The sequence below is a fragment of the Pseudophryne corroboree genome, chromosome 8 (assembly GCF_028390025.1).
Source record: "Pseudophryne corroboree isolate aPseCor3 chromosome 8, aPseCor3.hap2, whole genome shotgun sequence".
In the NCBI taxonomy this organism is placed as follows: Eukaryota; Metazoa; Chordata; class Amphibia; order Anura; family Myobatrachidae; genus Pseudophryne; species Pseudophryne corroboree.
Genome location: NC_086451.1, coordinates 443,727,439 through 443,741,695, shown reverse-complemented (window position 1 = coordinate 443,741,695; position 14,257 = coordinate 443,727,439). Strand labels below are relative to the sequence as shown.

General features: G+C 42.3%; 1 protein-coding gene across 1 annotated transcript in view; it reads right to left on the bottom strand.

Annotated features, from left to right (window-relative positions):
* Positions 1-14,257, bottom strand: part of SLC44A4 (solute carrier family 44 member 4) — a 145,095-nt gene that overhangs the window by 40,443 nt on the left and 90,395 nt on the right. The window contains exons 5-8 of the mRNA XM_063938139.1: positions 11,825-11,921; positions 8,301-8,417; positions 5,819-5,879; positions 544-649 (exon numbers count right to left, since the gene is read on the bottom strand). Coding sequence (XP_063794209.1) covers positions 544-649; positions 5,819-5,879; positions 8,301-8,417; positions 11,825-11,921 — 381 coding nt within the window. The remainder of the gene's footprint in view (positions 1-543; positions 650-5,818; positions 5,880-8,300; positions 8,418-11,824; positions 11,922-14,257) is intronic.

The following is a 14,257-nucleotide window of genomic DNA, read 5'->3' as shown; positions in this document are numbered from 1 at the left end:
TCTGACACTGCTATGCACTATACTACTATTTAAGGTTAGGACTTATGGCCTGCCAACAAGCAAGTACAATAATAATAACTAGAAAGGTGCGGTTCGGTTTTTCAGACATCCAAATCCACCTGAATTTTGGAAGTCCGAACTGAACCAAAACACGGACCAGATCTCCCGAGGAGATCCGATCCAAACCCAGCCACCAGTTTGGATCTTCCTGTGGTTCTGGTTTTTATTGATTTTAATCAATGATTATAGAGTTTTGCATCAATTTTAAATCAAACCGAACCGAAAACCAAATCCGAACCAAAATACTTGAGGGTGGTTTTGCAAAAACAAAATCAAAATCTGAAGATCAATCCAGATTTTAAAACCAAAACACGGGGGGGGGTCAGCTCACATCTCTAATAACTACTATAATAATAATAATAATATGAGGAGGGCTGTCACGGAAGGAAATAAATACCAGATAGGAAGAAGAATGACCAGACTAGAGCCACTGAGGGGACAGGAAGATAATACTGCACAGAACAGGTGGTGACAGGAACTTACCTGGTCGCATTGATAATACTATCACGTGTTTGGTTTGCATTCATGTTGTCCATGGTAAAGGTAGGTGGAAAGACGCTACTAACATTGAAGAAACACCTGTTAAAGACTGAGAGGAGAAGGATTACTGTAGTAAGTGCTCATTTATTTTTCAAACTAAGGGGAGAGGTGTCTAACCTTCTACAGAGGAGAGCTCTAGAAGTTGCCCATAGCAACGAATCAGATTCTAGCTATCATTTTACAAATTGTAATAAAGAAATGATAGTAAGAAGCTGATTGGTTGCTAAAGGCAACCTCTGGACTTGTCCTCTTTAGAAGATTTGATACACCTCCCCCTAAATCTTTCTCTGAGGCTGAAGAGGGACAATGACAGAGGGAAGGTTACTTTAAAAATAACTGAACATTCCTAATAACCCCAATATCCTGCTTCCTCTCCTGAGTATACAACGATCATAGCGAGAGGACCACAGAAGCAGCAGGGTAGGGCAGAGATATGCTATCCTTGGTAAGGTGGTTTGTGTTGCCTTGAGTAGCAGGGGGTGGGATGCCTGAGACTGACCCTTCCACCCAAATTCGACCTCCACAGTGGGTCAATGTCATTTTGGATCATGTCAAAATAGTTCTTAGAACCTTCAAATGACTTTATTGCAAGACTATTCTGCCAATACCCCATACAGTACTGCCCAAGGGAGACCCACTGCCCTGGGCAAGCCAAAGAGAACAGCATCCCCTCCACAACATAAGGGAGCTGAGCTGCTGTCCTACTTCAAAGAGAGATAGATTGGTGGGAAGAATCACATCCCCTCATTATAAAAGGTTGAAAAGTATGTCCAAAAATTCGGATGCCCAAGCCCTGAAAGATCCAAAGACAAAAAAAACGACACCCAAGAAGTGAACCTCTACATTACTGAGCTGTGAGGAATGACAACACAAGTATGTCACCACCAATTCCTGTTTGGTGTGAAAATCATCTCTAGGTTGAAACAATGGAATCGTACAGTATTTAGGACCCTATGGAGATCTATGGGTAAGATTAGAGACCAGTCTAGCAAAAGTAAAATTACCTTCCAGGTTAGCAAACACATGGTTTTGCCTTGTAAGTGATTGCCCCTTTAAAAAAAAAAAGTCAGAGTTCGGCTGGCATCGAACTCGGGCGGCATTACATCCCGGCTAAGGGGTCAGACTCAGAATAAAGGGGCTCAAAACAGTGTACCCTGCAGGATATTCAGAACTAGATTCAGATCTGATACGGACAAAGAGGAAAAAAGGGAATCAAACATGGCAAGCTCCTGGTAAGTACATTAACATCTGGAAGTAGTGGCAACTGGCACTAGAGAATCCATGAATACATCTGTAGCAAAGTTGTGGCATCTGTTGTGGGCCTGTCCAACAATATCTCTCAATATATGTTCCCTTTTGTTAGTTTTGTGGGTTTGTTTTCTCATGTTTGACTTGCTGCTTTATTTTAATTATTGTTTATTCTGCGGTTTGGAATTCTCTAAAGTGTGAAAGCATCATTCCTGTGTACTCTTCATTGCTTACTCATTTTACCTTGTGTTTTTGTATTGATGTGTAAAAGAAAATAAAAATGGTTAAAAATGCTCCATTAAATTTTTTTTTATTTTTTTTAAATGTGAACCTCAAGAGAACTCAGGTAGACCTTTTTTTTCTTTGGACAGAAAACTCAGTAGCTCATAACAGATCAGATGGTATTTCATAAGCCAGAGATAGAAGGTCTGGTCAAAGAGAGAGATGCCACGGTTAATTGTTGAGAGACCAGGACCAGATGGACCATTTGAGAAGGATGGACAATGCCTGTTCCCTTCCAGTTTGACCTCCCATGGGATCAATTGAATCAAGAAAGGAGGAAGAGGTAGACAAACTGGAACAGTCATGAGTAAAACATGTCCTCAGGTTTTGCCTCATAGAAACTATTTTCATGTGGTCCCAAAAGCCATTGTGAAAAGACCTCTTGCCCCTGTCTAGTGTTAGTGACTGAAGAAGTCCCTAATTCCTGCAGGCCATAATCTCCACCCATTTATGGTGGAGCTCTTGGCTCCACTGTGGCATTGTCTATCTAAAACCTAACTGCCCTGCCCTTGAGGATGTAAAGTATTCAGGGCCAAATAAATGTCCCTGAAGGACGAAATATTGTAGGAGACCCACTTACCCTGCACAACCCTGGATATATCTGTTAGTAAGGACTAGCTCCCACTCTAAAAAACTGAAAAGGCTCTTCAAACACCTGAAGAGGCAACCAATGTGAGAAGACTACCTGCTCCGTGAATACAAAAGTTAATTTGAAAGTTAATTTCAATGAAGCACATGTGGAATGTCACATCATTGCCCCCCCCCCCCCCCCCCCCCAGCTTTCAAGAATTTCTGGATTGTAATGTACAGGTTGATCACAAGGATCCAGTCGGGCAACTCCAAAAGTGGGAAAGTAAGCTGGAGATTGTATAATACCATATTCTGTGTAAGGCCTTTACCCAGATTGCCATCATACGTAGAAAGAAAGGAGGTGTATATGCTGGTGGTCCTCCCACATAGGAAATATTCTTGATTACCAAGATTACCAAATACCTCTCCACTCTAATGGACTTAAGAGCTCATTCAGGCTCGATTGGAATTGGCGATCCAACCACAAAAAAAAATTACAATTATGATGCCGGAGCATGCGCAGGGCAATGACAGGCAGAGTGGTTCGCAGGGCGGCAACGCTCAGTTTCTAAGGTGGAGATGGAGCATTGCGGGAGCAGGGAAACGGGGGCGGTGGATTCCAAACAGGGGGTGTGGCGTGGGCGTGATCGGGGCAGCTGCATAACGTCATACGCAGCAGGATGCTTCCCTACTTTCTGCGACCGCGGATTAGTGCCTGGTCGCAAGGGGTCGGCAGTTAGCATGCTGGGCGGCCTTGCCCTGCAATGGGCAGCCCCCAGCATGTGAGACAAAGGATTGCAAATTCTGCTAAAAAGCAGAATTTGCAATCCTTACTGAATAGGGTCCTTAATCATTGATCAAAGTGGCTCCATCCAGAATAACTGAATGGCTCCAGACACAGAATCTTCCAACTTGGGTAATAGGAAGAGATTGAAGTAAAACCATGAATAGGTTTGGTGATCCAGGACAAGGCAGAAAACTACATTTTCTGCAGCACTTGACTAGCCAAATGTCCAGTTGATTACTGGGAACCTGTTGGAAAAAAATGTTTTGGAAGGAGCTTTGGAAAGAATAGCTGGCATCCTCACTTATGATGCAGAATATCCAAGGGTACAACTAGTAGTGAGGGGATCAGTATGAAATACCTACAATTAAAATCCCGACGGTCAAAATCCCGACAACAATTGACCGACGGTCAAAATCCTGACAAGGTCAAAATACTGACATTTAAAATGTCGACGGGTCAAAAAGCTGACAACAGTTTTTCAATGTTTTTTGTGTGTATGTTGACATAGGTCAACATGGACACTGTATAAGTGTACCGCGTCCCCTCGCTGCGCTCACCATGCTTCGGGCACGGTGCCACGCTGCGCTCGGCACACTATTATATTCCCCCTCGAGGTCCACTGGGATGGTAAAGTATGAACAAGTCGGTTTCAATAAAAAAATCATGAAAAACTCATGTCGACTTTTTGACCTGACGACATTTTAAATGTCGGTATTTTGACCTTGTCGGGATTTTGACCGTCAGTCAATGGTTGTCGGTATTTTGATTGTAGGTTGACCGCATCCCGTAGTGAGTGCATCAGTCCCTACATATGTGCCTCTGTAGTCAGGAGCACTTAGTGCAGTCAAAGTCTCTTTTTTCCATTTTGTAAGTCCTGATGTGCTCCTTTTTGGGCTGGGTTGCCCTGCTCCGCTAAATGTCTGATGCCTTGATGGTAGCCTCAATGGGCTGAGAAGTGAATGGAGCTCTTGCATTGGAACTTAACGTGATTGGGTTAATTCAAAGAAACCAAGGAAACTTAAAATTTGTGTCCTTCCCTGAAACAAATCGGCATATTCTGTAGATTGAGACCATTTGAAAGTATTGTCAGCTGAACAGAGTTTGAGCCAAGGGGCTCAGTAAGCCACCACTGAATTTGCAGGGAATCTGGTCACTAACATGCAAAGTTCAGAACAACATATCCAAAATATTACCAGCAACCTACAGGAGTTGTTCTGGTTGATCCAAGTAGTTGCAAACGTTGGCCTAAGTGGTCAAAGAGGTAGAAAATAGAAGATGGTTCTTGATAGCCATAATGTCTTGACAGCACAATCAACTAGAAGACAAATAGGGGTCCTCCAACAAAGCATATAAACCGATGGGTCCACGACTGGTTAGCATTTTCTAAACTCTAAATTTGCCTGGGGAAAAGAGCTCAAACACATTGTATGCCACAGTCTGACCACCATTTTCTGGGACTCATTACAGAACTGGGGGCTTATCTAATAGGCTGCTAGCTGCATGCCCTGCAGAAATTCCATCGAGGCTGCCCATATTGTTAAAGTGCCAATAATTAATAAGACAAAACCAACCTGGTTTCTAGTAATATCACTTACAGGTGACCGTGGAATATCCAGCAGGGATGAAATTTCACAAACCGTCTTATTGCTAAGGCGGCATCCTATCACAGTACCACGCATGAAGTCACTGAGCTCTTCAGAACGACCCATTTTGTATCACAAATGTTAGCAAATGGAGACTGCATGGCTAGGTGCTTGATTTATACACCTGTGGCAACAGATCTGATTGAAACACCTGAATTCAATAATTAACAGGTGTGGCCAAATACTTTTGTCCATATAGTTAAAAATAGGCCACACTGCTATATAATGAATATTATGTTGACAGCGTGACATTTTAATTTGCAATGTATCCTAGTGGCTTATCCAGCTGAACACCCTTTAAGAAATACCGGCACCTCTTTCCAAGTGGAATGAGTCACCAGTAAAACTATTGGTCAAAATCCACATCACAATCTGTTGACTCTTATGTGGTGCCGAGTATACGGTATAAGAGGACAGTAATTACGTAAAATTACTGATGTCGGGATTATTTTCTCAAACCAAACTCCCCCCCCTTCCACACTTCCACACACACACACACACACACACACACACACACACACACACACACACACACACACAATTCTCCATATGTCATTGCTGCACTTGAGAAAGGAACATGTGGCACAGCGTAGTGATACATAGCTCCCTACCAAATGGAATTAAATAGATTGTGCTTTGTCATAACTAATTGGGCTACATAAAGACAGACACAGATGGTGATACTCACTGGGAGCAGAGGGGACGAGGAACACAGGACACAGCTCCCTAGCAGCAATTTCCTGCACAGTCTGAGAAGGAGAGAAACCAGAAAGAAAACAACAGCATTAAATTAGAACCTTATAGATAGATTGTAAGCTCTGCGGTACAGAGGTCTAAAATATTTAAAAATGCAGCCCTTTACAATTCCTAAACTACTTTTGCACTGCAGAGAATGGGCTAATAAGATTGTCTATTTTGCCATTGGTATGAAATATATGTTCAGTATGACTAGGTCAGATAAAAGTTTTGTTAGAACTCATGATCGCACTAGCCACTCACACACAGATCCGAATTATCGGACAGTCGCTCACTCTTTAGTGTGTGGGCAACAAAAAACATATAAAAATGAAAAACTGGCCAAATTTAAAGACCCATTGCTCACAAATCATTGTTACTCCTTTGTTTTTAAAAAATGTGACCACAATTTCAAATGAAACTTTGCTGAATTACTGTAGTGTGTTATGGGGGTAATTCCAAGTTGATCGCAGCAGGATTTTTTTTAGCAGTTGGGCAAAACCATGTGCACTGCAGGGGGGGGGGGGCAGATATGTGCAGATAGAGTAAGATTTGGGTGGGTTATTTTATTTCTGTGCAGGGTAAATACTGGCTGCTTTATTTTTACACTGCAAATTAGATTGCAGATTGAACACACCACACCCAAATCTAACTCTCTCTGCACATGTTATATCTGTCTCCCCTGCAGTGCACATGGTTTTGCCCAACTGCTAAAAAAAATCCTGCTGCGATCAACTTGGAATTACCCCCTATATGCACCTAATCTGGTATATATCAGACAACTACATCTTTACGTGTCTGGCTATTTTGCGAATAAAACTGGAGAAGATGTTAAAACTTGAAGTATATATATATATATATATATATATATATATATATATAAGTATATATACACATATATATATATATATATATATATATATATACACACACACACACACACCTCCAGTTTCACGTCTTTGACTAGAATTTTTTGTATCATGATTCTCTCGATGTAAATGGCTGCATAATATGTTTTCCCTTTTTAAATAAAATCTGATATTCTTGGGCTAAACTTAAACTGGATACACACCATAAGGTGATCTGTCCAATCATTCTGGTTGGAACAAAAATCCAGTAATATATGGCAGCAAATGACAATTGACCATTTGCTCCCAAACACCGGAAAACAGACAAAAATGGACATTCAGACAAATTGCTTAAATCCATTTGATTTAACCAATTTATCCGAACGACCATTTTTGCCCATTTTGTGGCTTTTGGGAGCGAGTGGTTGATTGTCATTTGCTCCCATATAGTACCAGATTTTCCTTCCAACCAGAAAGTTTGGACAGATAATCTTATAGTGTTTATCCAGCTGTTATGGCACAGTTTTTAACTAAAGTGTCACATGAGACATAAGTGGGGCGATTCAATTCTGCGTGATGTACATGCTATGTGACCCGTACCTACTGTAGCCCAACACCACATATTTTTTCTGCGTGCCTCTCTGGAGGTGCAAGGCAAAATGCATCATCTGAGGTGACGTTGGAGTCATGTGTTGTCACCGTTATTTGTCCACATACTTTTCCAACATCACCTGGAGTTGAATAACCCCTAAGGAGTTTTGAAGGGCACGATGCATCAAAAGAATAGACTGCAAAAGTTTAGCTTTATTTTAGTAGGCTCTAAGGGGGTCATTCCGAGTTGTTCGTTCATTATATTTTTCTCGCAACGGAGCGATTAGTCGCTAATGCGCATGCGCAATGTCCGCAGTGCGACTGCGCCAAGTAAATTTGCTATGCAGTTAGGTATTTTACTCACGGCATTACGAGGTTTTTTCTTCGTTCTGGTGATCGTAATGTGATTGACAGGAAGTGGGTGTTTCTGGGCGGAAACTGGCCGTTTTATGGAAGTGTGCGAAAAAACGCTACCGTTTCTGGGAAAAACGCGGGAGTGGCTGGAGGAACGGAGGAGTGTCTGGCCGAACGCTGGGAGTGTTTGTGACGTCAAACCAGGAACGAAACTGACTGAACTGATCGCAGTTGCCGAGTAAGTGTGGAGCTACTCAGAAACTGCTAAGAACTGTCTATTCGCAATTTTGCTAATCTTTCGTTCGCAATTTTGAGCTAAGATTCACTCCCAGTAGGCGGCGGCTTAGCGTGTGCAAAGCTGCTAAAAGCAGCTTGCGATCGAACAACTCGGAATGAGGGCCTAAATTAGGATCATAGTTGTAGACATCTATTTCTGTCTCTCAGTAGAGTCCTTCATCCCTCGAAAGCACTACAGGGGAAATGCAATGGTCTGTGTGATGGGTAAATCGGGGTATTCCAGCGAGTCTGAGCGTTGTTTTAAAGTATAAAGCTAACAAGTAAAAACACCATTTTCGGAGACAGACTTTCCCAGTAGTAACAATCCATTAATATTAAGCAATTATTACTCCTTGGCATACTTACCAGTGGTGTAGTAGTCAGATTAATACTCGGCTGACAGTACTCCTGGACATACACACTACTCGGGGTGCCTGTAGGAATAGATGCCTTGAAGTCTGTAGGACAAGTAGTAACACACACCTAGAATGCAGAGTATAAGAACATTAGACATAAGAATTATTAACCGCTTCAAGGCTGGCTGGTTACCCCCTTACTCACCAGGACAATTGTCACCTTTGGAGAAGAGCCTATGTGACATAGAATAACCTTTTTTTTTTACTTCTTGCTAAAGTCTGACTTGCGACTCTCTGAGACTAGGGTGCAGAGCCCGTAGCTGCAGTGGGCGTGCAATCGTGAGCAGTGGGTGTGATTGCGCCTCCTTTGGTCATGCAGCCGCAACATAAGCTCAGTAAGGGGGTGTTCTGGGCCTGAGTTGTACCATATGCCAATATTTACGGAGATAAAATGATTACCAGGCCAACAGCGCATGCGCCGCAATCGCACGCACCAAAGGTCATTACCGCAATCGCTCGCAGTGAAGATTTGCAAGTGATTGACAGGAAGCGTTCGTTTTGTGGGAGGTAAATGGGAGCGGTGGCAAAAACGCAGACGTGTCGCAACTGTTTTAGAGGCGTGTCTGAAACTGATCCGATGCTGCATACAGATGGGTCCATGTTTTTCTTGGCCTTTAATAGGATTAATTGAGCCAGGGCAGTCGGACTTAATCCCCTGCTGTAATTACTTAATCCCCTGCTGTATTGTTCTCTGTATTGTATTGCAGCTGAGAACAATAGATGGAGGGTTTATGTAAATAAACCATGGTGTGCCTAGGCGCAGCAAACTAGCCAAGATAACCGTGGATCCATCTGTGTGTTACTGAGAGCTGTGTAGGAAAAAAACTGTGTTCCCTAATGCACACCGAGTGAATAATATTACTATATAATAATAGTCAGATAATACGGAGATCTTAGTTGCGTATATCTGCAGATAGGGTTAAGCCCCCAGGCCGATCGACAAGGCTTCTCCGTCACTGGGGGTCCCTAATACTAGGTATGGGCCTGGGGTGCAGGACCCCACAATGTCGGCACAGGTCGGCCACCCCAGGTCAGCACACAGGTGAAAATTAATAGGGGTTAATAAGAAGCACAGAAGTGCTATGTAAGTGATGTGATTAAAATAATATATACAAAGTGATAGGAAAAATAATAAGTGTTAATAAAGTGTTAGGGTGTGCCGACCTGCAGCAGCCCACCCATACCGACACAGGGGCCACTGCACCCCACACCCACCCCATATGGGGTGCAGTGGCCCCTGTGTCGGTATGGGTGGGCTGCTGCAGGTCGGCACACCCTAACACTTTATTAACACTTATTATTTTTCCTATCACTTTGTATATATTATTTTAATCACATCACTTACATAGCACTTCTGTGCTTCTTATTAACCCCTATTAATTTTCACCTGTGTGCTGACCTGGGGTGGCCGACCTGTGCCGACATTGTGGGGTCCTGCACCCCAGGCCCATACCTAGTATTAGGGACCCCCAGTGACGGAGAAGCCTTGTCGATCGGCCTGGGGGCTTAACCCTATATCTGCAGATATACGCAACTAAGATCTCTGTATTATCTGACTATTATTATATAGTAATATTATTCACTCGGTGTGCATTAGGGAACACAGTTTTTTTCCTACACAGAATTACCCCTCCCCTTTTAGCACCTGAGTGACATTACAATCTGATTGAGCAGCTTTCCACCTTGTGTATTGTTACTGAGAGCTGTCATGACTCCAGGGGGCGTCTCTATAAAATTTGCAGCGGCTGCTGCATTAGCATACTTTCCCACATCCGCAGCTGCATTACCATACATCTCGGAACCAGGCCGATAGTTTCTAAGTAAAACACTGCTGGTATAAGTGCAAAGCAGCAAATGTCAAAAACACATCCCTTTATTCAAACCCAAGGATACCGCAGTGCTTAAAAAGTAGAGCTGTGCGAGGAGGACCCGCAGTGTTTTGTCTTTGATTTGGTTTTGGATTTCATTTTTGGACCTGTTGTTGTTCAGTATTATTAACATCAATAACATTAATTTCCAGTGTGAATTGACACCATAAATCAAGAGGGGGGACTTACATGCCATCAAAAACACGCAAGATCAGTTTTTAGATCTGACCCCAAAGTGACCCGAACCGGGACTTGGTCAGACTCGAACCCCCAACAGAACTGAACCACTCATCTCTATTGAAAAAAAGTGACTTTACACTGCACGCTAGCCTCGTTTCTCAGAAATAAGGAGTCCTGCACAAATGGGGAAGGGCGGAGCCTATGCAAATATTTATCGTTGGACTGAAAAATAAAATGATGTAAAAATATTTGCGTCTGCGTCACAGACCAATGCAGATGCTTCAAGACACTTGGGTACATATAAGCTGCAAAGTTGAGGCCATTAACTTCAATATATTTCCAATGTGTGCTGCGATTTTTAGAAATTTCTGTACAGACAGTGAAGCCACGCCTCCAGACACAATCTCAGCCAGATACGACAATGGGAGAGAGCCACAGCCAAGGGGAGGGATAGGAAGGATTCAGGATAGAAACCGGTGAAAAATAAGAGGTCAGAATCCTTTTCCAATTCTAGTCCGCTAGTTACTTTAGACAATTGGGGCAACCCAAATATTTCTCACAAATTGTAATCAGCCAGATCTCGAATACCAGGCTACCAAATATGTACATTATACAGGTTTTACATGGTTACTGAGTCCTGGCGCAAGGTTTACACTTTAGTGATTTATAATAATGCTTTGTTCGTACAACACATGGGTATAATGTAGCCATGTAGGGCAGGGTATGGCACAAAGGCCAAGTGTAGATATAATTTACATATTTTGGGGTGCCCTTTTTTCTTTGTAACATTTACGCATTTTTGCATGAAACGTGAAACAATGACTAAGTAATAACCATTTATTCCCTAGTTTTATTAACTACTTCCATCATTACAAGTTGAGTATCCCATATCCAAATATTCCGAAATACGGAATTTTTTTAGTAAGAATGAGATAGTGAAACCTTTGTTTTTTGATGGCTCAATGTACACAAACTTTGTTTAATACACAAAGTCATTAAACATTAAATGACCTTCAGGCTGTGTGTATAAGGTGTATATGAAACATAAATGAATTGTGTGTATGTACACAAACTTTGTTTAATGCAAAAAGTTATAAAAAAATATTGACTAAAGTGACCTTCAGGCTGTGTGCATAGGGTGTATATGAAACATAAATGCATTCTGTGCCTCCTTGGGTCCCATCGCCATGATATCTCATTATGGTATGCAATTATTCCAAAATTCCGATATAGAAAATTCTTGTGGTCCCAAGCATTTTGGATAAGGGATACTCAACCTGTATTTAATTTATTTATTTTTTACATTTTTACAGTTAGTGGAAGGTCTGATGAATCTGCCCTGCTGGTAACAATAGTGGTATTTGGATCTCACAGCTGCTTGCATGTAAAGCTCCTACTAGATCACCAGAGGTTGGAGAAAATTTACCTGAGTAGTAGGACACTGGAATCCATTCATTGCAGTGGTTAAGGTGTTTGTTCCAAAACATTTAAATATATCATAGTACAGCACAAAGGGCTTGTTGCTGCAAGAGAAACACACAAATTATAGAGACAAGATATTAACATACGCAGGAGAGAAAATCAGAGAAATCGGGAATAGAGGTCGTACAGGAGAGAGAAGCAGAGGGACCAAGAATAGAGGCCATACAGGAGAGGGGAGCAGAGGGACCAAGAATAGAGGCCATACAGGAGAGAGGAGCAGAGGGACCAAGAATAGAGGCCATACAGGAGAGAGGAGCAGAGGGACCAAGAATAGAGGCCATACAGGAGAGAGGAGCAGAGGGACCAAGAATAGAGGCCATACAGTAGAGAGGAGCAGAGGCTCCAAGAATAGAGGCCATACAGGAGAGAGGAGCAGAGGGAGAAAAAGTTTAAGTCATGCAGGAGAGAGGAGTTGAGGGTTGAGGTGACACATTAGAGAGGACCAGAGAGATAAAGAGTTGAGATCATACATGAGAGAGGAGCAGATAGATAAGCAGTAGAGGACATACAGGAGAGAAGAGCAGTAGAGGTCATAGAGGAGAGGAGCAGAGGGATAAAGAGCTGAGGTCATATAGGAGAGAGGAGCAAATGTAAAAAGAGTTGAGGTTATACAGGAGAGAGGGGGAGAGATAAAGAGTTGAGGTCATAGAGTTGAGAGGAACCGAGAGATAAGAATTGAGATCATGCAGTTGAGAGGAGGAGAGGGATAAAGGGTTGAGGTCACATGGGAGAGAGAAACAGTAGAGGTCATCCAGGAAAGAGGAGCAGATGGACAAACAATAGAGGTCAAACAGGAAAAAGGAGCATATGGATAAACAGTAGAGGTCATACAGGAGAGAGAAGCAGTAGAGGTCATCCAGGAGAGAGGAGACATAGAGGTCATACAGGAGAGGGGAGCAGATGGATAAACATTAGAGGTCATACAGGAGTGAAGAGCAGAGGAATAAAGAATGGAAGTCATGCAGGATAGAGAAGCAGAGTAGGATAAAGATTTGAGGTCACGCAGGAGAGAGAAGAGGAAACGAAGGAGAGAGTCATTCAGGATATAAGCAGGATGTTGGGTTTTGGGTGTTCTAAAAGGGGTTGGTGGAGTCTGCACAGGATCACTCAGTCTAAATACTTGGTATTTTGGATGAAATCAATTAAAGCGATAGCTCTAATTTAAACCAACATATGGCCATATATCAAACAAATAATTGGTATTCGGCACTGGGTTGGTGGTGCTCCCAGAGATAGTTCAGTAAACTTATAGTAAACGGGTTTTGGGTCTTCACTGCTAGCAACCTGGAACCAATTTTCTAAAGATTCCCCAAAAACATTCTAAGACAGAATTCATAAACTATTCTATAAAACATGCCACTATTCCAGAATGGAGATTTAATCCTTAGTAGATGGATTATGAGTCATTGTAATGAGTAAAACAGAGAGGTAAACATGTAAAGGCAGGAGAAGGATTGTTCATACTAGGCTCATATAGCAAAGGAGAAGGTATGAAAGGCGAAGGCAAGTAGGGTAGGGATGGAAGGGGTAAATATAGTATATCCTTTAAGGTAAGAGGAGGGTTTGATAGTAGAGTAATTTTGCCTTGCATACACATATTGGAGGACAAGAAGGATTAAGAGTGAGTGATATAAAGCAAGGGTTATGTTTAGAGATGTGCACCAGAAAGTTTTCGGGTTTTGTGTTTTGGTTTTGGATTCGGTTCCGCGGCCGTGTTTTGGATTCGGACGCGTTTTGGCAAAACCTCCCTTAAAAATATTTGTCGGATTCAGGTGTGTTTTGGATTCGGGTGTTTTTTTTCAAAAACAGCTTAAATCATAGAATTTGGGGGTAATTTTGATCCTATAGTATTATTAACCTCAATAACCATAATTTTCACTCATTTCCAGTCTATTCTGAACACCTCACACCTCACAATATTATTTTTAGTCCTAAAATTTGCACCGAGGTCGCTGGATTACTAAGCTAAGCGACCCAAGTGGGCGGCACAAACACCTGGCCCATCTAGGAGTGGCACTGCAGTAGCAGACAGGATGGCACTTTAAAAAATTGGCCCCAAACATCACATGATGCAAAGATTTAAAAAAAAAGGTGCAAGATGGAATTGTCCTTGGGCCCTCCCACCCACCCTTATGTTGTATAAACAGGACATGCACACTTTAACAAACCCATCATTTCAGCGACAGGGTCTGCCACACGACTGTGGCTGAAATGACTGGTTGGTTTGGGCCCCCACCAAAAAAAGAAGCAATCAATCTCTCCTTGCTCAAACTGGCTCTACAGAGGCAAGATGTCGACCTCATCATCATCCTCAGATTCCTCACCCCTTTCACTGTGTACATCCCCCTCCTCACAGAGTATTAATTTGTCCCCACTG